General features: G+C 49.3%; 1 protein-coding gene across 1 annotated transcript in view; it reads left to right on the top strand.

Moving 5' to 3' along the window:
• LOC136580683 (connector enhancer of kinase suppressor of ras 2-like) overlaps nucleotides 1–14513 on the top strand; it is a 441969-nt gene that overhangs the window by 327598 nt on the left and 99858 nt on the right. Inside the window, exon 9 of the mRNA XM_066581463.1 lies at nucleotides 13674–13820. Within this exon, the coding sequence (XP_066437560.1) occupies nucleotides 13674–13820 (147 nt within the window). The remainder of the gene's footprint in view (nucleotides 1–13673; nucleotides 13821–14513) is intronic.

Below are 14513 nucleotides of genomic sequence, written 5' to 3'. Positions count from 1 at the left end.
CAGTAAAACGCATTTTTATAGCTGCATATTATCTGCTGTTCTCCTGCAGCCTCATTAAACACTTCAGTGGAGGAGGCCGGCGGTGCAGCCGCATTCCAGCGCTCTCCGCCAGCCAACCGCGGCCGGGCACGGGCTCAGGAGCTAATTATATATAGTGCTCCCATATCCCGGTCACCCACAGCTCTGCTGATATCAGCCATCGCAGGAGGGGACGCTCTAGGGGTGCAGCTGATCTTAGAGGGGGCTCCTTCTAGATGCTCCCACAATGCACCTTGCACTTTCGGACTTGTGAACACAGTGTAATACCTTTTACTACTATAATCCAATTTAACCGTGGCAGAGAAGCCTCACCGGCCCCCTGAGAAGTATGAACGCACCCCAATAAGTAAGAGTGCGCCACAAAAACTATGTGTGTCCCCTACCTGAAAAATACGGGCCCCACCAAAGATATGTGAACTCCTTGAAAAGTATATAAAAGCATGTGCCCCCGCCTGAAGAATAAGTGCTCTGCCTGAAAAGTATGTGCACCCCTACTTGAAAAATATGTGGCCTAAATGAAAAGAATGTGGAGCCCCCTGAAAAGTATGAATACTCCCCCAAAATAATGTGCGCCTAACTGCCCAAAATATATGTGCATCTGAACTTCCTGAAAAGTATATGCCCCCCACATGAAGAATATGTGAACTCCCCCATAAAAGAATGTGTGCCACCTGAAACTAAGTCAGCCCACTAAAAAAGTATGTGCATTTGCCTGCAAAGTATGTGCGCTCTCAAAAAGCATTTGAGCACCACCAAAAACAATGTATACATCTCCAGAATGTATGGGGGGTGTACACATAGTGTGTGCATCCCCCCTTCCAAAAGGTCTGTGTTCCCCCAAAAAATACATCCACCCTTAAAGGTACGTGAAGCTCCCCTCCCCGCAAAAAAATATATATGGCAGTGACGGTTGTCCTCCACCCAGGATACCAGCCAATTAGCTGACTGGAAGGACCTGCAGTGTGGCAGGAAGGCTCAAAACGCTGTACATAGCGCGGTGGCGCAGTATGGTAGTGCAGCTCTCTGCCACTGAAGTAGATGGAATAGAACCACCCTACTATATCGGGCCACTGTGTTTGAGCCTTCTGGCCGGCCCAATGCTCCTTCAAGTGAAGTGATCAGTGGGTTACCAGGCGGCACAACCCTGTATATCTGTTATTGACTATACATCATCCATAGTCGTGGACCGAAGTACAATCTTATATTTCATAAACTTTTATAGCTGACAACAGTTCTGGAGAATGACCACAAAGGGGCGGAGTTTGTGCAAATTTACTCCAAAATAAGTGGTGAGTGTGTATTTTTATGGCAGTCCAAGGGCAAGTATGTGTTCTGGAGCACTGCAGGGTATATGTCCCAATACAGCTCCCACAAAGCAGCAGAGCATGCTCTGTACTGACCCTGAACCAGTAGGGGGCAGAGGTTAGAGATACTGAAGAGGTAGCAGAAAACCAGCAGAATTGTGAATGCAGCTCTGAAGGGAAATTAAGTATCATATATGATGTAACAAAAAGTGTAAGAGTAGAAGATCTGGAGTTACCAGAGGGGGTGGAGCAGACAGTCAGTCATCAACTTTCAGATTCGGTTATTGGCGGCCACCAAAGCTTTTGACTGTCCCCTGAATACCCAGGGCTGAACCCTCCTGTCACTGGCAGGAAGTGCGAGTTGCTGTATAAGGAATTCCATTTTTAGCCCCCACGTGACCACTTAGTTGGGATCGATAAAGTCTTCAGAGCGCTCGTCATTTCCATTAGACGGTATGAAATAATTTGCTGGCTTGAGCTTGTAAGACCAGAAAGTGATCAATATCTGCTGAAGCGCTGCCATTAGTAAGTCACAGCTGGCACCTTTATGGACGACTCCAGAGCTGCTCATCATTATCTCAGGATCGTGCTCATTATTATATCATAGAGCTCGACAGGCACGAAAACCTGGAGAACAGAGGCGAAGAGTCTGTGGGATCGAGGAATCTCAGCTACAACCCAGAGTATCCACTGATCCTTATAAATGGCCGCCTCAAGAACAGGGAAAACCATTTCACAAGAACCAAAATATTTACAAGATGTAGACAGAATCCCATGATAATCGTATAATTATAATAATAAGTTACATCACTTTATATTAACCAAATATTTAAGGACAGATCACTAAATTAATTGTTTCTCCAGTAAGCATTGCTTGGGTTGGTTTTCCTCTGATTATACGGCCCTCTTAGACAACGATAGAATGTACTAAAAGTGGAGCAGTATATAATTGATATATTCTGGCACATAGCGGGCAGTATTATAGTAGTTATATTCTTGTACATAGGGAGCAGTATTATAGTAGTTATATTCTTGTACATATAGGGCAGTATTATAGTAGTTATATTCTTGTACACAGGGAACAGTATTATAGTAGTTATATTATTGTACATAGGGGCAGTATTATAGTAGTTATATTCTTGTACATAGAAGGCAGTATTATAGTAGTTATTAGAGATGAGCGAACACCAAAATGTTCGGGTGTTCGTTATTCGGAACGAACTTCCCGTGATGCTCGAGGGTTCGTTTCGAACAACGAACCCCATTGAAGTCAATGGGCGACCAGAACATTTTTGTATTTCGCCGATGCTCGCTAAGGTTTTCATGTGTGAAAATCTGGGCAATTCAACAAAGTGATGGGAATCACACAGAAACGGATAGGGCAGGCGAGGGGCTACATGTTGGGCTGCATCTCAAGTTCACAGGTCCCACTATTAAGCCACAATACCGGCAAGAGTGGGCCCCCCCCCCTCCCAACAACTTTTACTTCTGAAAAGCCCTCATTAGCATGGCATACCTTTGCTAAGCACCACACTACCTCCAACAAAGCACAATCACTGCCTGCATGACACTCCACTGACACTTCTCCTGGGTTACATGCTGCCCAACCGCCCCCCCTCCCGCCCCCACAGCGCACACCAAAGTGTCCCTGGGCAGCCTTCAGCTGCCCTCATGCCACACCACGCTCATGTCTATTTAGAATTGCGTCTGCCATGACGAGGGACCGCAGGCACACACTGCAGAGGTTGGCACGGCTAGGCAGCGACCCTCTTTAAAAGTGGCGGAGCGATAGCCCACAATGCTGTACAGAAGCAATGAGAAATAGAATCCTGTGCCACCGCCATCAGGAGCTGCACACGTGGGCATAGCAATGGGGAACCTATGTGCCACACACTATTCATTCTGTCAAGGTGTCTGCATGCCCCAGTCAGACCGGGCTTTTTAATTCATAGACACAGGCAGGTACAACTCCCTATTGTGAAGTCCCTGTCGACCCACAGCATGGGTGGCTCCCTGGAACCCACCGGCGGTACACAGAAATATCCCATTGCATTGCCCAACACAGCTGAGGTAGTAATGTTGTGCTTAACCCTTTCCAATCCAATTTGTATATGGTTTTCCTAGGGGGCTTACTCTTTTTCTGCCGTTATACAACGGCGTTATATGCTGGCTAAAGCCAGTACTGCATGAGCTGACACGTAGGATAGGCTCCGACAGCAGAGAGGCTGGCAATATACAGTAAGAGAACCCCGACGGACGTCTACCAACAACGGAGCTGTACAGCCTTAAACCCTAATGTCTTCACAGGTCACACAGTGGACTGGAAAGGGTTAATGCAGGTGGGTTTCGGCCCACACTGCATGCCCCAGTCAGACTGGGGTTCTTTACAAGTGGACACATGTAGGTTAAACTCCCTGTGGACCCACTGCCTAGGTGGGTGCCAGGAAGCCACCGGCGGTACATAGAAATATCCCATTGCATTGCCCAACACAGCTGAGGTAGTAATGTCGTGCGTAATACAGGTGGGCTTCGGCCCACACTGCATGGCCCAGTCAGACGGGTTCTTTAGAAGTGTACAGATGTATTAAAAACTCAGTGTGCACCTACAGCATGGGTGGCTCCCTGGAACCCACCGGCGGTACATAAAAATATCCCATTGCATTGCCCAACACAGCTGAGGTAACGTCAGCTGTAATGCAGGTGGGCTAAAAATTAATTTGATTACACTGTAGGCGAGGGCCCACAAAAATTGCTGTATCAACAGTACTAATGTACATCCCAAAAATTGGCCATGGCCAGCCAAGAGGGCAGGTGAAACCCATTAATCGCTTTGGTTAATGTGGCTTAAGTGGTAACTAGGCCTGGAGGCAGCCCAGTGTAACGAAAAATTGGTTCAAGTTAAAGTTCCAACGCTTTTAAGCGCATTGAAACTTATAAAAATTGTTCTGAAAAATTATTTGAGTGAGCCTTGTGGCCCTAAGAAAAATTGCCCGTTCAGCGTGATTACGTGATGTTTCAGGAGGAGGAGCAGGAGGAGGAGGAGGAGGAATATTAGACACAGATTGATGAAGCAGAAATGTCCCCGTTTTGGATGGTGAGAGAGAACGTAGCTTCCATCCGTGGGTGCAGCCTACGTATTGCTTACGTATCGCTGCTGTCCGCTGGTGGAGAACAGAAGTCTGGGGAAATCCAGCCTTTGTTCATCTTGATGAGTGTTAGCCTGTCGGCACTGTCGGTTGACAAGCGGCTACGCTTATCTGTGATGATTCCCCCAGCCGCACTAAACACCCTTTCCGACAAGACGCTAGCCGCAGGACAAGCAAGCACCTCAAGGGCATACAGGGCTAGTTCAGGCCACGTGTCCAGCTTCGACACCCAGTAGTTGTAGGGGGCAGAGGCGTCACCAAGGATGGTCGTGCGATCCGCTACGTACTCCCTCACCATCCTTTTACAGTGCTCCCGCCGACTCAGCCGTGACTGGGGAGCGGTGACACAGTCTTGGTGGGGAGCCATAAAGCTGGCCAGGCCCTTAAAGACTGTTGCACTGCCTGGGATGTACATGCTGCTCGATCTACGCACATCCCCTGCTACCTTGCCCTCGGTACTGCGCCTTCTGCCACTAGCGCTGTCGGCTGGGAATTTTACCATCAGCTTGTCCGCAAGGGTCCTGTGGTATAGCAACACTCTCGAACCCCTTTCCTCTTCGGGAATCAGAGTGGCCAGGTTCTCCTTATACCGTGGATCGAGCAGTGTGTACACCCAGTAATCCGTCGTGGCCAGAATGCGTGCAACGCGAGGGTCACGAGAAAGGCATCCTAACATGAAGTCAGCCATGTGTGCCAGGGTACCAGTACGCAACACATGGCTGTCCTCACTAGGAAGATCACTTTCAGGATCCTCCTCCTCCTCCTCCTCCTCAGGCCATACACGCTGAAAGGATGACAGGCAATCAGCCGGTGTACCGTCAGCAGCGGCCCAAGCTGTCTCTTCCCCCTCCTCCTCATCCTCCTCATGCTCCTCCTCCTCCTCCTGTACGCGCTGAGAAATAGACAGGAGGGTGCCCTGACTATCCAGCGGCATACTGTCTTCCCCCGCCCCCGTTTCCGAGCGCAAAGCAGCTGCCTTTATGGTTTGCAGGGAATTTCTCAAGATGCATAGCAGAGGAATGGTGACGCTAATGATTGTAGCATCGCCGCTCACCACCTGGGTAGACTCCTCAAAATTACCAAGGACATGGCAGATGTCTGCCAACCAGGCCCACTCTTCTGAAAGGAATTGAGGAGGCTGACTCCCACTGCGCCGCCCATGTTGGAGTTGGTATTCGACTATAGCTCTCCGTTGTTCATAGAGCCTGGCCAACATGTGGAGCGTAGAGTTCCACCGTGTGGGCACGTCGCACAGCAGTCGGTGCACTGGCAGCTTAAAGTGATGTTGCAGGGTGCGCAGGGTGGCAGCGTCCGTGTGGGACTTGCGGAAATGTGCACAGAGCCGGCGCGCCTTTACGAGCAGGTCTGACAAGCGTGGGTAGCTTTTCAGAAAGCGCTGAACCACCAAATTAAAGACGTGGGCCAGGCATGGCACGTGCGTGAGGCTGCCGAGCTGCAGAGCCGCCACCAGGTTACGGCCGTTGTCACACACGACCATGCCCGGTTGGAGGCTCAGCGGCGCAAGCCAGCGGTCGGTCTGCTGTGTCAGACCCTGCAGCAGTTCGTGGGCCGTGTGCCTCTTATCGCCTAAGCTGAGTAGTTTCAGCACGGCCTGCTGACGCTTGCCCACCGCTGTGCTGCCACACCGCGCGACACCGACTGCTGGCGACATGCTGCTGCTAACACATCTTGATTGTGAGACAGAGGAGGAGGAGGAGGAGGAGGGTGCTTTAGTGGAGGAAGCATACACCTCCGCAGATACCAGCACCGAGCTGGGGCCCGCAATTCTGGGGGTGGGTAGGACGTGAGCGGTCCCAGGCTCCACTAAATTCACCCAATGTGCCGTCAGGGAGATGTAGTGGCCCTGCCCGCCTGTGCTTGTCCACGTGTCCGTAGTTAAGTGGACCGTGGCAGTAACCGCGTTGGTGAGGGCGCGCACAATGTTGCGGGAGACGTGGTCGTGCAGGGCTGGGACGGCACATCGGGAAAAGTAGTGGCGACTGGGAACTGAGTAGCGCGGGGCCGCCGCCTCCATGATACTTTTGAAGGACTCAGTTTCCACAACCCTATACGGCAGCATCTCAAGGCTGATGAATTTTGCTATGCGGACGGTTAACGTTTGAGCGTGCGGGTGCGTGGCGGCGTACTTGCGCTTGCGCTCGAACACTTGCGCAAGCGACGGCTGAACGGTGCGCTGAACTACACTGCTGGATGGGGCCGAGGACAGCGGAGATGAGGGTGTGGGTGCAGGCCATGAGGCGGTAGTGCCTGTGTCCTGAGAGGGGGGTTGCATCTCAGTGGCAGGTTGGGGCACAGGGGGAGAGGCAGGGGTGCAAACCGGAGGCGGTGAACGGCCTTTGTCCCACCTTGCGGGGTGCTTGGCCATCATATGTCTGCGCATGGTGGTGGTGGTGAGGCTGTTGGTGTTGGCTCCCCGGCTGAGCTTTGCGCGACAAAGGTTGCACACCACTGTTCGTCGGTCGTCAGGCGTCTCTGTGAAAAACTGCCAGACCTTAGAGCACCTCGGCCTCCGCAGGGTGGCATGGCGCGAGGGGGCGCTTTGGGAAACACTTGGTGGATTATTCGGTCTGGCCCTGCCTCTACCCCTGGCCACTGCACTGCCTCTTGCAACCTGCCCTGCTGATGCCCTTGACTCCCCCTCTGAAGACCTGTCCTCCTGAGTAAGCGTTGCACACCAGGTGGGGTCAGTCACCTCATCGTCCTGCTGCTCTTCCTCCGAATCCTCTGTGCGCTGCTCCCTGGGACTTACTGCCCTTACTACTACCTCACTGCAAGACAACTGTGTCTGATCGTCATCGTCCTCCTCACCCACAGAAAGTTGTTGAGACAGTTGGCGGAAGTCCCCAGCCTCTTCCCCCGGACCCCGGGAACTTTCGAATGGTTGGGCATCAGTGACGATAAACTCCTCTGGTGGGAGAGGAACCGCTGCTGCCCAATCTAAGCAGGGGCCCGAGAACAGTTCCTGGGAGTGCTCCCGCTCCTGAGCAGGTGTTATTGTAGTGGAGTGAGGAGGCTGGAAGGAAGGAGGAGCAGCAGACAGAGGATTCGGATTGGCAGCAGTGGACGGCGCAGAACTGCGGGTAGACGATAGGTTGCTCGAAGCACTTTCTGCCATCCAGGACAGGACCTGCTCACACTGCTCATTTTCTAATAACCGTCTCCCGCGTGGACCCATTAATTGGGCGATGAATGTGGGGACGCCAGAAACGTGCCTCTCTCCTAATCGCGCAGCAGTCGGCTGCGACACACCTGGATCAGGAGCTTGGCCTGTGCCCACACCCTGACTTGGCCCTCCGCGTCCTCGGCCGCGTCCACGTCCTCTAGGCCTACCCCTACCCCTCAGCATGCTGTATTACCAGTGATTTGATTTCACAGGCAGGAAATAAATTGGCGCAAGACTGCAGGCCAAATATAATTTTTGCCCTTTTTGGAAAACGAAAGGCCCCACTGCCTCTAGTGAATGAATTATCTAAGTTTAATAACTGTGCTGTGTCCCTGCTTATGTGTCACAGAACGTGAGGGTAGCAGAGTTATTATAACTCTGGCAGAGCAGGTATTTTTTTTCCCAATTAAGGAAAGCAAATGGCGAAGCCAGCAGTAAAGCGTAGCTGGGTGCGTATGATTTTGCACTGTTCTTCACGCAGCTCAAACGTCTCCACCGCCCGTAAGGACGGACAGAGGCTGGACAAATAGATTTGTTTTCACTTGTTTTTCCACCAAAAGGCAGCACTGCGTATATTCTATGAACATGAGAAGTTTAATAACTGTGCTGTGTCCCTGCTTATGTGTCACAGAACGTGAGGGTAGCAGAGTTATTATAACTCTGGCAGAGCAGGTATTTTTTTTCCCAATTAAGGAAAGCAAATGGCGAAGCCAGCAGTAAAGCGTAGCTGGGTGCGTATGATTTAGCACTGTTCTTCACGCAGCTCACACGTCTCCACCGCCCGTAAGGACGGACAGAGGCTGGACAAATAGATTTGTTTTCAGTTTTTTCCCACCAAAAGGCAGCACTGCGTATATTCTATGAATAATAACTGTGTTGTGGCCCTGCCTATACAATTCTTTCCCTGCAGTATCAATGGAGGGTGGAATGCTCTGCAGAGGCGATTTTGAGAAGCCCAAAAAAAATGCAGCACAGCTAACAGCAGCCTGGACAGTACTGCACACGGATAAATATGGCCCTAGAAAGGACCGTTGAGGTTCTTGAAGGCTACACTCACTCCTAACACTCTCCCTGCCTATGCAGCACTTCTGTCCCTAATGCCAGGTGCAACGGTCTGCAGAGGCGATTTTGAGAAAAAAAAAAAATGCCACTGCTAACAGCAGCCAACACACAGCTATCAGTGGCCCTAATAAGGACCTTTGGGGGGTCTTGAAGCCTACACTAACTACCAATTCTTTCCCTACAGCAGCTCCGGTACAAACAGCACTGTCCCTCATCTAACTCACACCGCATCTGAGGCGAGCCGCGGGAGGGGCCGACTTTTATATTAGGCGAACACCTGATCTCGCCAGCCACTCACAGCAGGGGGGTGGTATAGGGCTTAAATGTTGCAGGGGGAAGTTGTAATGCCTTCCCTGTCTTTCAATTGGCCAGAAAAGCGCGCTAACGTCTCAGGGAAGGAAGTGAAAGTAACCAGAACACCGCATGGTGTTCGTTACGAATAACGAACATCCCGAACACCCTAATATTCGCACGAATATCAAGCTCGGACGAACGCGTTCGCTCATCTCTAGTAGTTATATTTTTGTACATAGGGGGCAGTATTATAGTAGTTATATTCTTGTACATAGGGGCAGCATTATAGTAGTTATATTCTTGTACATAGGGGGCAGTATTATAGTAGTTATATTCTTGTACATAGGGGGCAGTATTATAGTAGTTATATTCTTGTACATAGGGGGCGGTATTATAGTAGTTATAGTCTTGTACATAGGGGGCAGTATTATAGTAGTTATATTCTTGTACATAGAGGGCAGTATTATAGTAGTTATATTCTTGTACATAGGAGGCAGTATTATAGTAGTTATATTCTTGTACATAGGGAGCAGTATTATAGTAGTTATACTCTTGTACATAGGGGCAGTATTATAGTAGTTATATTATTGCACATACGAGACAGTATAATAGTAGTTATATTCTTGTACCTGTCTTCTCCCTGTTCCCTGCTAGCGGCGCCGGGTCTCCCTGCTCATGCTATGATTGCAAGCTGCAGTCAGCCTAAACTGCGTACAGTCAAGCTACTGCAGCCAATGATAGAGCTCTGCGATGATCACGGAGTGCTGTCATTGTCTCTACTGGCAGGGTTACGGTTTGTGAACAAAATAGCACAGCGGAGACTCAGAGTGGTGGTGAGTATGAGCTTTATGCGCTATTTATTATGTATGCACACCGGGGACTCTCTTTGGAGAAAACCTTTTTTTTATCTGAGACAAGCCCTCCATTAAAGGCGTTCCCAAGTTAAAGACGCCTCCAGGTTCTGTATGGTGACGGTCCTGTATGTTCGTCTTCCACTGCCGGCTCCACTCTCCCTGTGATGTCATTTTGCATGGTGGGAGTTCCCCTTTAACAAAACCACTTGCATGTGCAGTCAAAAAAATCTTCAAGATTTGGGGAACTGTTCTGGACATCTGGAGCACCCACCGTCTCTTGCAGATTTTATTCTTGTAGGGCAAAAACACATGGGCGAATGCGCAAATACACTCGCCGCTACGGAGTGTGGTTGTGTATGAACCGGGTTTTGGTTTTTTTTATGCTATTCAAGCTCTGCGCCATGGTACGCGAGTTTGAAAAAAATGGCGGGAAAATACTGTAGGTATACTAAAAGCAGATTCCATTCACTGTGTGGACTCAAGGCATAGCAGCTAACGTGATTGCAGCTCTGGATATGAATGGAGCGTATAGTTTAAGATATACAGTAACGGCAGAACTGTGATCGCAGCTCTGGAGGAGACTGAAGCTGTTGGGTGACTGATAGAATCATGTTACTCACTTGGGTGGAACATTTCATGTAAGCGAGTATCACATGTTGCTAGAAGGCAGCCGAGTGAATTCTTCATGTTTCTTGGGCATCTCCCTACAGATGAACAAGCGGAAGGAGGGGACGTGCCGCGCTCCAGCGCCCCGGACATTAGACGCAGAAAACACCATATTTTATTATAAATTCGCACTTGGGTTTTTTTTGCTGAAATTATTCCCACAACAGAAACAGTAAAACCATCGGCGGCGACTTTCATGTTTAATGCTGAACATATTTTTTTTTTCCTGGGATATTCCGCCTGTCACAGATCAGAAATCGCGCTCCATCTCGCCGAGTATCTGGGGAATTTTCTTTGAAGTGCGCCTTAATTATTTTCTGCCTCTCTGTACAGCGTCGTCTCTGGGATCCCACATTACAGGCAGCGCGTGGCTTCATCTCCTCTACCTCATTATGACACATCCCGTCCGCCACGCTGCCGTCCTCTAGCTTCTAACGTGGCGGCAGTCACGACTCCTGCTATATACATATTAAATACGGAACGTACATGTCTCTCCTTGAGTATGACTTACCAGACAGCCACACGGAAGGATGAGTCGCTGTATCTAAGCCCATCACGTGTTATACTGTCGGCTGAGCCGTGTATCTAATCCCATCATGTGTGATACTGTCGGCTGGGCCGCTGTATCTAATTCCATCGTGTGTGATACTGTAGGCTGGGCCGTGTATCTAATCCCATCATGTGTGATACTGTCAGCTGGGCCGCTCTATCTAACCCCATCATGTGTGGTGATACTGTCGGCTGGGCCGCTGTCTCTTATCCCATCACGTGTGATACTGTCGCCTGGGCCGTGTATCTAATCCCATCACGTGTAATTCTGTCGGCTGGGTCGCTGTATCTAATCCCATCATGTGTGATACTGTCAACTGAGCCGTGTATCTAATCCCATCATGTGTGATACTGTCAGATGGGCAGTGTATCTAATCCCATTATGTGTGATATTGTCAGATGGGCCTTGTATCTAATCCCATCATGTGTGATACTGTCGGCTTGGCCGCTGTACCTAATCCCATCATGTGTGATACTGTCAGCTGAGCCGTGTATCTAATCCCATCATGTGTGATACTGTCGGCTGGGCCGCTATATCTAACCCCATTATGTGTGGTGATACTGTCGGCTGGGCTGCTGTATCTAATCCCATCATGTGTGATACTGTCGGATTGGCCAATGTATCTAATCCCATCATGTGCGATACTGTCGGCTGGGCCTCTGTATCTAATGCCATCATGTGTGATACTGTCGGCTAGGCCGCTGTATCTAAACCCATTATGTGTGATACTGTCGGCTTGGCCGTGTATCTAATCCTATCGTGTTTGATACTGTCGGCTGGGCCACTGTATCTAATCCGATCATGTGTGATACTGTCGGCTGGGGTGCTGTATCTAATCCCATCATATGTGATACTGTCAGATGGGCAGTGTATCTAATCACATCATGTGTGATACTGTCAGATGGGCCTTGTATCTAATCGCTTCATGTGTGATACTGTCGGCTTGGCCGCTGTATCTAATCCCATCATTTGCGATACTGTCAACTGAGCCGTGTATCTAATCCCATCATGTGCGATACTGTCAGATGGGCCTTGTATCTAATCCCATCATGTGCGATACTGTCAGATGGGCCTTGTATCTAATCCCATCATGCATGATACTGTCGGCTTGGCCGCTGTATCTAATCCTATCATATGCGATACTGTCAGCTGAGCCGTGTATCTAATCCCATCATGTGCGATACTGTCAGATGGGCCGCAGTATCTAATCCTATCACATGTGATATTCCGCTGAGCTGCCTCTCTAATCATATTATGGCTGGTTTTACACGGGTGATAAAACTGTGCGATCTTCGCAAGAGTGGATAAAAGCTCAGAATTATGAAACCAATGACTTTCAATGATTTCCTTCACATTTGCGATGTCTGCGCTCGTACAATGTTGTGAGGAAAAAAAATTGCTTCATGCCCTGTCTTTCCGCGATGTGCAATTTTTTTCTTTTTTTGGGGGGGGGGGGGGGGCTCCTATGTTTCCCTATGGAGCCAAATTTTTAATCGCATTGCAAAGCACGACTTGCGATTTTCGTGCAGTGTGCTTTAACTTTAGAAAGTTCTATTGACTTTCGCATTATAAAATTACGGCAAAATTGTGCAAGAAAATCACGAGCGGCAGCGATGTTTTTGCGAGAAAAAGTAGTGTGAAACTAGCCTATATGTGATACGTCTGATCTGCTGTATCTAAGCTTCTCAGGTTTGATACTGTCTGCTGAAACATTGTATCTAATCCTGTCATGGATGATACTGTCTGTCGAATGGCCGTATCTAATCCTATCATTTGTATGTACTGTATGTTGAACTGCTATATCTAATCCTATCATGTGTGATACTGTCTGCTGATCTGTATCTAAGCTTCTCATGTGTGATACTGTCTGCTGCAGTGATGTATCTAATCATATCATATATGACACTTGTCTAATCCTGTCTGTTCAGCTGCTGTATCTAATCCGATCATGTGTGATACTGCATGCATTGCTGTACATCTAAACCCATCACATGTGATACTGTCTTTTGAACCGTGTATCTAATCCTATCGTGTGATACTTTCAGAGATCCGTTTGGCAGTATATAAGAACCTTCTGCACTTCCACTCATTACACGCCGTGCGTCTTCCTGCGGATTCGTCTTCGCTCTTCTGTAATTAACCCTCTGCTCTGGATTTATTGCCACCCAGACGGACGCTTCGCGCTCGCAGTTACATTTGTGGATAACGGATATTACGTTCTGCCAGTGATTACTGTAAATTGCGGCGGTTGGGCCTACGCTCTGGAACCTGCCGCTGAGAACCTTATTAACACAATCAGTCACCTTGTCATGTGAGCGGCGTAATACCTTGGCGGCTGGCGGAGTCCGCTGGATGCGACTGCTAGATGTGTATGTAGTCAGGAGTTACGCTGGACACACAAGGTGTTCAATGTCCATCATACAAGCAGCCTGCGAGGCATGAAGACATATAGCAGTATTGTGTCAGTATCTTCTGTCTAACTGTATCTAAGCCACGATTATGCGATACTGTCTGCTGAGCTGCTGCATCGCATCCGACCACGTGAGACTTTATTTCATCTTTTCCCTTCTTTAGGTCGGTTGGCAACTGAAAAACTTAGTCAATGCCCTAAGAGAAGACCCCAGTGGAGTCATCCTGACGCTGAAGAAGAGACCTCAGAACACCTTAGCGTCAGCCCCAGCACTACTAAAGAATGTGAGGTGGAAACCGCTTGCACTACAGGTACCAGAATAGCCAATTATTAAAATATGGAGTCACTGTGTAAATACATTACTTATCCTGTGTTAAAATACGCACTCCTATGCAGACGGCCGCGGTTTGGCCGCAAACAAACCGCGGCATGTCCTAATTTTCTGTGGGGCACGCACTCACCCGGCCGCCGGCTCCGGTCTGCGCATGCGCCGGCTGCGCGGCAGCCGGCACATGAAAGAGCCGGGGGCCGCCAGGCGCGGGTGAGTACGCGCTCGTCCCTGCAGGCGCTCGGGTCGGATCGCGCGGCGAGAATTCTCGCTGCCGGATCCGACCCACTCGTCTGCAGGTGGCCTAAATGTCCATATCCGGGTTTCCCCCCGCCGTACACACCCACACACATACACACTCTACATATAACACAATATACAAGTATATACCTAAAATATAAAACTAAGGAAACTATAACAACATAAAACCTTGTAAACTATAACTCCAGGTCCAGCCGTGCCGCACTGTACCCACACAAACCAAATGTAAGCAATAACATAAACAGCATAAACAACTGAAATAGCAACATAAATAAGCAAATTCAAACAGAAAGACCGAGCCAAACTGGCATAAAAAACTAACTAAAAATATGGGGGGTTTGGGGGGGGTTTTTTGGGTCCCCAGTGCAGCTTGGGGGCCAAGCCTGCTCCACCAGTCCGTGCCCAGAGTTTAGTT

Source organism: Eleutherodactylus coqui, chromosome 10 (assembly GCF_035609145.1).
Source record: "Eleutherodactylus coqui strain aEleCoq1 chromosome 10, aEleCoq1.hap1, whole genome shotgun sequence".
NCBI classification, from domain to species: domain Eukaryota; kingdom Metazoa; phylum Chordata; class Amphibia; order Anura; family Eleutherodactylidae; genus Eleutherodactylus; species Eleutherodactylus coqui.
Note: the sequence above shows the minus strand (reverse complement) of the source record. Positions and strands in the feature narration are given on the sequence as shown.